The sequence below is a fragment of the Silene latifolia genome, chromosome 10, assembly GCF_048544455.1.
Source record: "Silene latifolia isolate original U9 population chromosome 10, ASM4854445v1, whole genome shotgun sequence".
NCBI classification, from domain to species: Eukaryota; Viridiplantae; Streptophyta; class Magnoliopsida; order Caryophyllales; family Caryophyllaceae; genus Silene; species Silene latifolia.
The window spans coordinates 108,446,517-108,459,010 of NC_133535.1; the positions used below are offsets into that span (position 1 = coordinate 108,446,517).

The 12,494-nt window shown below is 39.3% G+C and overlaps 3 protein-coding genes across 3 annotated transcripts; all 3 read right to left on the reverse strand.

The window, feature by feature from the left end:
- Positions 1-1,924: 1,924 nt before the first annotated feature.
- Positions 1,925-9,369, reverse strand: LOC141608040 (uncharacterized). The gene is made up of 3 exons (XM_074427391.1): positions 9,157-9,369; positions 8,541-9,048; positions 1,925-1,956 (listed from the first exon to the last, which is right to left on the reverse strand). The coding sequence occupies exons 1-3, from the start codon at positions 9,367-9,369 to the stop codon at positions 1,925-1,927; spliced, it is 753 nt and encodes a 250-aa protein (XP_074283492.1).
- Positions 9,370-9,436: 67 nt separating this feature from the next.
- On the reverse strand, positions 9,437-9,766 carry LOC141608042 (uncharacterized). Its single transcript, XM_074427392.1, has one exon. It carries the CDS (start codon positions 9,764-9,766, stop codon positions 9,437-9,439), a length of 330 nt encoding a protein of 109 aa, XP_074283493.1.
- Positions 9,767-9,768: 2 nt separating this feature from the next.
- On the reverse strand, positions 9,769-12,251 carry LOC141608043 (uncharacterized). Its single transcript, XM_074427393.1, has 7 exons — positions 12,087-12,251; positions 11,627-11,830; positions 10,969-11,280; positions 10,715-10,815; positions 10,525-10,669; positions 10,078-10,357; positions 9,769-9,914 (listed from the first exon to the last, which is right to left on the reverse strand). The coding sequence occupies exons 1-7, from the start codon at positions 12,249-12,251 to the stop codon at positions 9,769-9,771; spliced, it is 1,353 nt and encodes a 450-aa protein (XP_074283494.1).
- Between the last annotated feature and the right edge of the window lie 243 nt (positions 12,252-12,494).

Sequence of the window (12,494 nt, forward strand, 5' to 3'; positions counted from 1 at the left end):
TTTCGGATTCTTCTTCCTGCTTTTATTCGGTAATTCTGATTCCTTGATTTCAGTTTGCTTTTATTCATTCATATATTAGAATTGCACAGAGTAGTTTCCCAAAGCCTTATTTCGTTTATGCATCTTATTTGCTTAGTTTATTTAATCATGCATCCAATTTCGTTAATTGCTAATTTCGTTGTTGTTATGAATTTTATCATGAGTAGCTAAACCCTTCGTGCTAAGATGTAGAGGACCTGTAGTGTAGGCGGCGTAGATTTCGTAGACCTGAGTCGTGTCATGGTCGATCGACTGCATTGGATGGTCGATCGACCGGCTCACGTGAGATCAGCTCCGTTTTAATTGATTAAATTGTTTAATTTGACAAATCGAGTGCACGCGACTAGTATACTTAGTAATTGACCGACCCATTAGATCGAAAGATAGGGGAGAGAATTAGACTACCAATTGAAACGACTAAATTATACTGAAATCGAAAGATAGGTAAAATTTAGGCTTTTAAGAATCACTTTTCAGGGCGAGAGTCAGTACTAGTGATACTTAGGAACCCGTAGCTATGATCGAAAGATGCTACCTGTTAAGAATGGACCGAGAGGACTTCTTATTTTCCCGTCTTACGTGATTATTTCAGACTTACCTAGGATACTGTCGTCGAAACTACAGTGAACCGACCATCTTAGCATCCTTTTAATATTTGATTTCATCTATTTTGTTTAATTACTCATTTATTTGCTTTAGTTTAGTTTTAATTTTATTGCCTTTAGTTATAGAATTATTAAAATCAAACCCCCCAAAACTGTTACTTTAGACTTAAATTAGACAACTTTAAATTGCTTGCCTCTTTGTGGTTCGACCCTGACTGCCACTAGCTTCTGTTAGTAGTATTTAGGTTATAAATATTATTTTTGATACTAAACGACGGTATCAAATTTTGGCGCCGTTGCCGGGGAGGCAATTGTTTAATTTTTAGTTGTTTTTATTTTAGTCTTTTTCTTAGTTTAAGGGACATCTGTTCCTTAAACTGTTCTCATATTCTACTTGTAGTTTCCTCTTATGCGCAGATCACAGGGTGGTGAATTAGTACCGTTAGATCCTGAGATCGAGAAGACATTGCGTGAGTTGAGACGATCAACTAGAGTATTGCCGACAGAGGAAGAGCTGAGTACTCTGTCCAGTTATTACGAGAACGAGTTATTTGAGGAGGATCCACCTTCATCTCCTATATATACTTCTTCAGCTGAGACCGTTACATCTCCAGATATGGCTGAAGAAGCAAGTATAGCCAGTCACTCCGAGCCAAAAGCTGAGAATCTTTATAAGGGATTCGCGTTGCCAGCTGGGACAGATAAAAAATTCGAAGCGAAACCGTCCTACATTAACTTGGTTGAGAGAAACCAATTTGGGGGTGCTGCAAATGAAGCTGCAGCTAAACATATGGAGATATTCACTGACTACAGTTGTTCCATACCCCCACCTGCAGGTGTGACCCAGGGCTAGATAAAAGAGACGATGTTCATATTCTCGCTCCGTGATCCTGCTAGGGAGTGGTACCGAGATTTGGATCGAGCTGCTAATGGGAATACTGATTGGAATTCGCTGGCCCTAGCATTTTATAAAAAATATTTCTCTGCATCGAAGCCAATGCGATTAGAGCTCAGATCACAAGCTTTAAACAGGGTTCTGATGAGGATTTTCATGAGGCATGGGTCCGTTTCAAGAGACTGGTGCGATCTATTCCTAACCATGGGTTCGAGCAATGGTGCCTGTGTAATCAATTCTATAATGGGCTTTATGATGATCAGAGGGCTATCCTGGATGCTGAAGCTAATGGAAGATTCTAGGAGAATGTTGGAGAGACTAAGGGGTGGAAAATTATTGAAGATATGGCCACCCATAAAGCTGAGCATGGGAATTCTAGAGGGAATCAGAGAAGAGCAGCTGAATCTTCTGCTACAGCTGCAATAGAGGCCATTACTGCGAGATTCGACAAGTTAGATTTTGGGGGATCCCAAAAAGGTGGGATATATAAAGTTAATGCAGTTTCAGACGGTCCCTTTACATGCAAAAGATTTGGAGGAGAGGGACATGTTTCGGAGTTTTGTACTAGTTTGAATGAAACATGTGCTGCCTTTCAACATTTTAGGCAGACTGGTACTTATCCCGATCCCTCTAATGTCCACCCCAACTTGAGGTGGACTAACCAAAATGTCCTTAATCCGGGTCCACCACCGCAGCAGCAGCAGAATTATGTGCCCCCGCATAAGCAGCAGCAGTATCAAAAGCCTCCCTATGTGCCTCAGCAACAGCAATTTCAAGGTTCTGATATTTCCGAATTGAAAAACATGGTTCAGAATCTGTCGGGTTTGCTGCAAAAGGAGTCTCTAGCTAGAGAGACTTCTACAAAAATGTTGGAGAGCCAAATTGCCCAATTGGCAAGCAAAAGTGTAACTAGAGCTCCGGGGCATTTACCGACGCAGCCGGATAAAAAAGAGACTCTAAATGCGATTACTTTGAGGAGTGGGTCTACTCTTGACGGGCCCACTATGGTCGAAGATGTTGCTGGAAAAGATGAGGCGGAACCGAGTAAGAAAAAGGCTGGAATGAACAGTAGCAAGAAAAAGACGATCAGCTGGTACATCAGTCGACCGACTGACACACCTGGTCGATCGACCAGCTCGGGTAACAGTGAAGTTTCTGATCCTGAGGAAGCCAGTCGATCGACTGACCTATATGGTCGATCGACTGAAGATACGTCTGATTGTGAACCTTTTGGTCCTCCAATGCCAGATAACTTGAGGGACTACTTATTTCGGGCTACGACGACTCCAAAATTATTGAGGCAAGATCCAAATGCTGATGGGTCAGTTTCGGTTCCAAAGTATGACCCTACGACGGTTAATGGTTCATTCCTGGGACGGTCCGAAGAAGGTTCGAGCTACAACAAGGACAAAGTAGTGGATTTTCAGCCTAAGTCCACTGATGCCGGTATGAGAGACTTAGAGGAGAGGGCTAAGTTGCTTCTTACAGCCCCTTATCCAGAAAGATTGGTGCCGACAAAGGAACAGGTATCGTTTAACAAGTTTGAAAATGTTATTCGTACTTTAAATGTGCAAGTTCCTTTCCTAGAATTCGTCAATCAAGTGTCTGCCTATATGAAATTTATGAAGCAGCTGTTGTCTAAAAACAAGTCACTTGATACTGTCCAATCTGTCGCATTAACTGAGGAGTCATCTTCCTATTTGACTCGTACCGCACCTCATAAGCTAGAACGCCCAGGTAGTTTTTCAGTCCCATGTAATATTGGCACCTTTTCTATTGAGAAGGCATTATGTGATCTAGGAGCCAGTATTAGTGTTATGCCTTTGAGTCTTGCTAAGAAATTGAAATTGACTAGGTTTGCAGTTACAAACATGACAGTACAGATGGCATATCGTTCTGTGGTCCAGCCTATAGGAGTCTTAGAGGACATTCCTGTGCAAATAGGAAAGTTCTTTTTCCCAGTTGACTTCATTGTGCTAGATATACCCGAGGATGCTCACATTCCTATCATTTTGGGTAGACCATTTCTGCACACTGCTAGTGCAGTTATAGATGTTGGCTCAGGGACGTTGACCTTTAAGGTAAGAAAACAGTCCATTGTTTTTGCCCAGACCTATAAGAAGAAGGATGCTATGTACCCAGTAACTTGCAATGTAGCTAAATCTTATATTGTGTTGTCTGATATGCCTGCCCCTATGCCTATTTCAGCTATAACACCTCCGCCCCAGAATGGGAGCGAATTGGAGGAAGATCCTTCTGTTTTGACTGTTGCAGGAGCTGGTTTGGGGAATTTAGAGCCGCATGTTGCTCCAGTTGTGAGAGAGCCCATTGTGCAGAGAGGCGGTCTAGGGTGTCTGAGCTATGCAACTGATGAGGAGCCAGTCAAAGTGACGGAGTCCGATTTGGATTTTGATGAGCCAGACGAGGTCAGTAATTGGGAAGATGTTAGAGATGTTGATCCGTTGAGTTCTGCGGATATTGGAGTTGTTAGGAGTGCAGTTGAGAGGATGAGCACTGTAGAGGCTACTTCTTGTAGCCAGAAGCCGAGCAAGTGGGCCATTCCGTGGCCATTCTTGATCAACTATTAGTTGATCAAATTCTTTTTAAAATAATTTATTTACCTTTTTGTTAAGACTATTTATTGTTTTTTTGGTGTGCGCGAGACTTCGCTTTAATTTGGTTTGCTTAGGATTTATTTAGATTATAGACTGTTATTTTTGGGTTTGCGCAATTTTGGGCGCTGTATTATGTGCAATTGCAGGTTGTTAGACCATATTGACTCACGCTATTTGAGTTAATTCGAAGAAAGCACTGACCTCGTCAGGTATATCGGTCGATCGATTGGCCTGTGTGGTCGATCGACTGACCACTGCAGCTACAGGAGCTTCTGTTTCAGATGCCCTGGTCGATCGACTGGCCTGTGTGGTCGATCGACCACTTCCCGCTGCTGTACCTGTTTTCTATCATTCCCCTGCTGTGTTTGGTCGTTTTGCGGAGCACGAAAGGGAGTTTTAGGGAGTTTTTCTCCTTATTTTCTTTCCTTTTCATTCATCTATCGCTTTCTTCAGCTTAATTCTTTGCACATAATTACCGCTTCAACTTTGTTTTCTCGGATAATACACGGTATTATCCGTCCTTTCAGGTACTTATGGTAGCACTGCTGGCTACTGAAACCTCCTAGCTCACGCTGGTTTGGGGAGGTTTCCTTTTGCTGCGCTTTAAGTCTTGTGAGTTCCCCATGTCTCCTTCATGTCTTTTTAGTTATTATTATCGCAAATTCCCATTTTCCTTGACTATTTTCTCATATGACTTTGCACAATGAGGGCATTGTGTGATTTGGTTTGGGGAAGGGTTTTGCGTTGCATTCATTCTGTTTTGCATTCACGTTTACATTCATTTTTGTCTTGCATTGTTGTTTATTTTCCTCTTATATACAAAAATTCAAAAAAATCGAAAAATTTCAAAAATTCAAAAAATTTCACGTTTATTTTAGCATGTAGGTAGAGTCGGAACGATAGTAGTTCAATGATGACATTGCATTTTCAGCTGTTTATGCCTAAGCCGTGCTTAATTGACATGTTATTAGTAGAATCTTATGGCATATCTACGAGTTTTCGTTAAATTATTTGCTGGATTTGAAATTTGACTTAGATTTTTGGCAAACTACATCATTTTCTGAGTTTTAGAGCTTTATAACTGGTGTCATTCATGACCAGTTCATTTAGGATGTGAGTAGTTACTCCTTATAAGACATGTTATATCAATTTGCATAAATATGAACTTGATCTGCTTAATACCTGTATGCATTCGGGTTTGTGGTTAGTTGACACATGTGGAAGAGGTTCCCCTTTATTCATTTTACCCATGAGCCCCACAAAAGCCAAATTTGCCTTTTTTGTCCCATAAGCAACATTCCATATTTAGCCTACCCTTACTGAGCTAGTATTGGTAGTCGTTCGGGAATATTTTATTGCATTTTGGTTTTTATGTCTCGTGTTGAGAATATGTTGTTGAAATGTTGAAGGGAAAGAAAAGAAAAAGGAAAGAAAAAAAAGAATACAGGAATTCGAAAAAAAAAGGATCAGTCTATCGACCGTCCCATTTGGTTGATCGACTATTTGCTGCAGCAACGAAAGAAAATTCGAAAAATCACATGGTTGAGTAGATGGTGATTTTATTCCCATGCTGCTATTAATATCATATGGGGAATTAAGTTTGTATGGAGAATGTGAGATTTGTGCTTACTGTGAGCACCGCTTTATTGTTTAATCTTGAGCAAGAAGTTGGAATGATTTATTAATTTGGTTCCCTTAGTTACTAGCTTGGCTTATAACTCTGCTTTTACCAAATTCGTCTTAGCCCCTTCTTACCCATAGCCTCACATATCCAAATTTACCTCGGCATGTGTCATGGTCTTTAATGGTTGGAATGCATATGTACGGTTGTAGAGATTATTTTCATATTAAATTACAGGCATGTTCTTATAGGTCGTAGTTAGGTGAGGGTCTTTACAAAAATTACTTCTTTCTATCTTTACATATATTCACCTGTATTTATTGAGTGATTTGAGCGACCCGTGAGAGTCCAATATGATAAGTCGCTATAGTTTAAAGTTTAGCAATTTTTAACGACTACATAACTCGTTTGCATGATTCATATAACTAATTGATTGTTGATTTTTAGCATTAAACTGGTTTAGGCTTTACAGTTTGTATTTAGCTCTGAGAATGAACTCGTTCCATTAGGTCATAGGATCGAGTCTAGTTCTTGCTTGGGGATAAGCAAAGGTTTGGTTTGGAGAAGTTTGATGCGTGTCCTAAATATGATGTTTTACACCCCATTTTACACGCATTTCAGAGCTCAATTATGTAGTCTATGCTACTATTATCCCTATTTCTGTCTACTTTCGTGTTTTTGTGTAATATTGCAGAAATGGGAAGAATGCAGCGGAAAATGAGCCGAATCCGTCCCCGAGTACTAGGCATAGGACCTGACGTGAAGTAAAGACTTGGGAAGCGAACTTGGTGCGCGTATTGAGGCCTGAAAGACAAATTTACGAAGCTTTTGGAGCAAAGTACCTCCTGAAGCAGTCGGTCGACTGACCTACATGGTCGATTGACCAGAGCGCGATTCCTAAATAAGATCAGAAGCTACTGTTCAGCGAAGCTTGGTCGATCGACTGGTCATAGTGGTCGATCGACCACACCACGACTCTGACGCGCAAATTAAAAGATTGGAATTCCGAAGCCCACTTGTAATTAGGTTTAGGAATAAGTTACGTGACTTCTCCTATATAACGTAACATCATTCATCAGTTTTAGGGGGGCTGAAAAGATATAATATCGAAAATCGAATTATAGGAGAATTTTAGGGATTCAAGATCGAATTATTTTAGGATTCAATATCGAGTTTTTAGCATCAGATTTCATTCAGTTAACATTCAATACAATTAGCTTTATTTTCTTTAATAAAGTTCGTGCCTTCGGATTCTTCTTCCTGCTTTCATTCGGTAATTCTGATTCCTTGATTTCAGTTTGCTTTTATTCATTCATAGATTAGGATTGCACAGAGTAGTTTCCCAAAGCGTTATTTCGTTTATGCATCTTATTTGCTTAGTTTATTTAATCATGCATCCAATTTCGTTAATTGCTAATTTCGTTGTTGTTATGTATTTTATCATGAGTAGTTAAACCCTTCGTGCTAAGATGTAGGGGACCTGTAGTGTAGGCGGCGTAGATTTCGTAGACCTGAGTCGTGTCAATGTCGATCGACTGCCTTAGATGGTCGATCGACCGGCTCACGTGAGATCAGCTCCGTTTTAATTGATTAAATTGTATAATTCGACAAATCGACTGCACGCGACTAGTTGAATACTTAGTAATTGACCGACACATTAGATCGAAAGATAGGGGAGAGAATTAGACTACCAATTGAAACGACTAAATTATACTGAGATCGAAAGATAGGTAAAATTTAGGCTTTTCAGAATCACTTTTCAGGGCGAGAGTCAGTAATAGTGATACTTAGGGACCCGTAGCTATGATCGAAAGATGCTACCTGTTAAGAATGGACTGAGAGGACTTCTTATTTTCCCGTCTTACGTGAATATTTCAGACTTACCTAGGATACTGCCGTCGAAACTACAGTGAACCGACCATCTTAGCATCCTTTTAATATTTGATTTCATCTATTTTCTTTAATTACTCATTTATTTCCTTTAGTTTAGTTTTAATTTTATTGCCTTTAGTTATATAATTATTCAAATCAAACCCTCCAAAACTGTTACTTTAGACTTAAATTAGACAACTTTAAATTGCTTGCCTCCTTGTGGTTCGACCCTGACTGCCACTAGCTTCTGTTAGTAGTATTTAGGTTATAAATATTATTTTTGATACTAAACGACGGTATCAAGTACCAAAAAGTCAAATGTAACCTTTGGTTTGGACGGGAGGGAGTAGTATATAATAAATGCAATGTATGGAAAAAAATAAAAAGCAAACACTATAAATATCGCTATAAAATGGAAATAATTGTCAAATTTGAAAAGGGTTTACAATCAAATTGAAGAAACATAACTGTAGACTTAACGAAAATAGTCTAATATCATTCCAAATATTGGAAAATTGTATGGTAGACTACATTAGTTGTTGTATTTGATGTAACCTTATTACTATCACAAATCAAAACTTTCAAACCTTCTTTTATTGTAACTCTGGAAATCGCTACGTAAAGCTGTCCATGACTAAAAACTGGTCTTGGAAGGTAGATGCTGACCTGAGATAAAAATTGTCCTTGACTCTTGTTTATATTCATGGCAAAACAGACCGCGATGGGGAATTGCCTTCTACTAAAACGTACCGGGAATTTACTGGAGTCCGACGGAGTCAGTGTTAGTCGAGCAATATGAACGTGATCACCTTTATGACTACCTGTTAAAACCGTACATCTAATCACGCGTGACGCTAAATCAGTCACAACTAATCGTGTACCATTACACAAACCGCATGATTGATCAATGTTCCTTAGAAGTATCACCATAGCACCGACCTTCAACTTCAATTGATGATTCGGGAGTCCGGAACATTTGATACTATTAAGGTATTCGGTAGAGTGAAGGTCAGGGTCAGCCATGCCTCTATCATCGTTAGAAACTTCATCGGAGCTTAGATATATAACCTCATCCTCATCGATTTTCGACAACACGTAGTCATTTACCGCTTCAACTATCTCGTGAGTAGGGGCGAAGATTGCCCTTTCTTGGAGGTAATCTGGGTTCCACAACTGGCTTTGTAGATCCGGATACGTGACATTTACAATTGATACAATCGGATCTGCCACCTGCTGAATGAGTAAGTCGTCTGGGAATTGAAGATCGACTTCCTCGTCATTTTCACCGCCCGCTAAACCATCTCCAATTTCCAAGTTCCACTCTGAGAATTTCCATATATCGTCAACATTGTCGCTTGTCCTTCCAACTTGCAAACGCATGTTCTTTGTCAGTCTAAGCACCTGGACAAATTCAAATGTTATCATATTTATATATTTAATTTTTAAAAACCGTTGTAACTAATAACGTTGTTAGACATATATATTGGTATGGTAATTAAGGAAGAATACCTTGCAGGAAGACCACAAATACGATGAAAAAAGAGATGCACGCACAACGTCTGCTCTACTTTCTTTGGAGACAACCGGTAGATTTTGGAGAAAATCTCCCCCGAATACTACCACCTTACGTCCAAACGGTAATTCAGCATTTCTCTCGTTCACAATGCGCATTACATCTTTCAAACTTTTATCAACAGCCTCGAAGATATGTTTGTCAGTCATAGGTGCTTCATCCCATATTATAAGTTTAGCCCTTATCAAAAGTTCAGTTAAATCTACTAGGCTTAATTCAAGAGCAAGTAGAGTCCTCATTCACGTTGAGCGGAATGCTTAATCTCGAATGAGCTGTTACACCACCATGTATCAAGGTTGCTACAATTTCGCTTAATGCAACTGCTACAACAATTTCTCCCTTACTTCGTATACCAACACACAAAGAACGCCAAATGAATGTCTTCCCAGTTCCGCCATATCCATAAACAAAGAACACCCCTCCTCTATTACTTAAAACAACGTCCATTATTTCATTGTACACCGACCTTTGTTCATCAGTCATTGAAGATAGCTGGCGCTCATTTTCTTCCCTCAGTGACTGTTTATCGTACGACAATGCATCCATTACTAACGTTTTTCGATGGTGTGACGTTGTTGAAGAATCTGGAAGAGGCATGCCTTGAAATATATTAGGCTACTCCCATTTAATTGAAGAGAATTTTCAATATCCATAAGAGCATAATTTTTCAACTCTTCATCAGTCAGTTGTAAGGCTAATATAGGAAAAAAAGGTGCATATATTATTGATCGACAAATAGATGTTGCAAAAGTATAAATATAATGAGACATAGAGTGAAAAAGTAAACAAATGACCTGTTATTAAAAACTTATTCTAATCAACGGAGACATAAATGTAGAGTGATATAAAAGACAAACCTGGATTTTTAAGAAGTTTGCGTTGCCTATAATGGATATCGTCGGAAAGAAGTTGCCAGGTTTCTTCCCAAACTGTGGTCGGCATAGACAAAGTACCAGACTGTAATAAAGTCAAAAAAAGGTTCCGAAGGTAGAATCCAGACCCCCAATATGCAGCTTGTTTTATCGCATCAATATACTCTTTGTCATCACCAAGTAAGCCCAATTTGTAACACGCTTCTCTAAATGTCGCACAGACAACTTGGTCGACAATCCTGATGTCCTCAAAACACTTGGGCCCCTTAACGTGATACAACATGATTCTCATAAAATACAGCTCTCCGTAGTTCGGTGGGACGTGAATCAACCTACCAATCGTAAACCCTGTTTTATAAGACTCCATTGTCGCTCCTTCTTCTTCCAAACAAATTTAGTTGGGAATTGACAATATAACAATTCTTTTGCAACCTGCATATCCCGTTGTTCAGAACTATTGCAGCCTATCCAATTCAAAAACCGCGATACTCCCTTCGATGATTTATCTATAATGTCGTCAATGAAATCATTATCATCAAAAACAACATGCTGCTCATTCGGAAGGTGGTACTGCAGCCTTTCAACAGCAGGAGTCTTTTAATGAATTTCAAAACCAAATAACCTCCAAGCAGCTTCACATGCGGAGAGATATCGACAGTCGTAAAACCTCTTAATCTCATCAAAGCGACCAGGATCCTCCTCATTGCGACGGATATACGATGACTGCATCATAACTCAATCAGAGCCCTTGTTAATATACTTGAAGAGATACCTAATCGATCGAGATTGATTACACCATTCGACGTTGATATGAGCCCGATATTTCAATAACAACTGAGAGTTATATGGAATGACAAATTCGTTGCCGAGAGGTACACCATCCTTTTTCACCGTAACTCCTTTCTTACTTCTCTTGTATATAGGATAACCCTCACCGTCAACTGTTGTTCTTTCAGTACACGGCTTTGGGTAATGTTTTGAGCAGTTTTCCCCGACCATACACGGTGATGATAACTTTTCTTTACCACACGGGCCATGGAGCATGTACTCACAAACAGCAGTATATAAGATAGGTTCCTTAATCGGATTAGGAATCTCAGCAGAAATGATTTTGTCGACATCTCTAGGTTCATGGAACTTGTACTCTCGATGTAGGAACAATAATGTATGAGCATGTGGCAGACCACGCTTTTGAAATTCAATAGTTTATACCACTTCAAAATAAATATTTGAAATGCATCAGATTATATACGGTACTGTAGAACGATAAATAATGAATTAAATAAAACGGTTAACTTTAATGTGCACCTGCTCTAGCTTTTCCAAAAATTTGTCGATATTTTAAATCCCTTATCAACTCATCGAGCTTAATTTTGAAGACGCGACACAAAATATCTGGACGATCCTCCGATCTCAAGCCTCTTTTAGTAACGAATCGAACCATTTCCGGCCACTTGGGATTACACATGAATGTAATGGACAAATCTGGATAACCGAACCACTTACAAATAGTCATGGTATCGAGATAATTCACTTGCTTCCACTTGTCACTTCCTGGGAACGTAGCAGGGATAATATACCGAGCACGGGCAGAAAATGGCTCGATGTCTCCTCTCCCAACAGCATTTGAAAGGTTCTTGTAATTATCAACCCGAAGTCGATCTTGGTTAAAACGAATGTAATTGAGCCTATGCGATTCAACCATCATATAACCATCAACTAAAAACTGGTGGAATGCCTTTCCAGATAGTAACAACGTTGGATATTCAATATCAGGTGATCTGTCTTGTAGACGATAGGGAAACCACTCCCGACACGTTGTTTCCTCACGCGGTTGATTATTCGTGCTAACCCCAATAGAAGCTTCGTTGTGTAGGATACCCAACCGATAACCATCATCCCCGAATGGGAATAAGAGAGGATATTGGAGTGGAGTGTATAGAGGGTGTAACTCAGATATATATTCGCTGCAAACCACCACATGAACTATTTACAATAATATCCCTTTTCTCCATATTTGGACCGATATCCCCCTCAATCAAAGCCGCAATCTCCGAAACCATTGGACGATTATATGTTCTTCCATCTTTTTCTCTTCTGGAAATAAGTCTGATACTCACTTCACTATCTTTATCTATAGACAATTTATCCCTAACCATCCTAAACATCTTAGCAAGAGGATTTTATTGGTCAATCATATTTTTTAACAGCCGTATAAGATCATCGTTAAACCTGGAGGGATCGTTGGGACTGCATTTTTAAAAAGAAATTTGAATTCAATATTTTTGTGTAAAAAATAGATAATTATAAAGTAAAATGGGCACAAATTGAATGAATTCCGACTATACATAACAATGAAATTAATATAGATACCTGATGGTGGTTTTACGATTATAAACTTC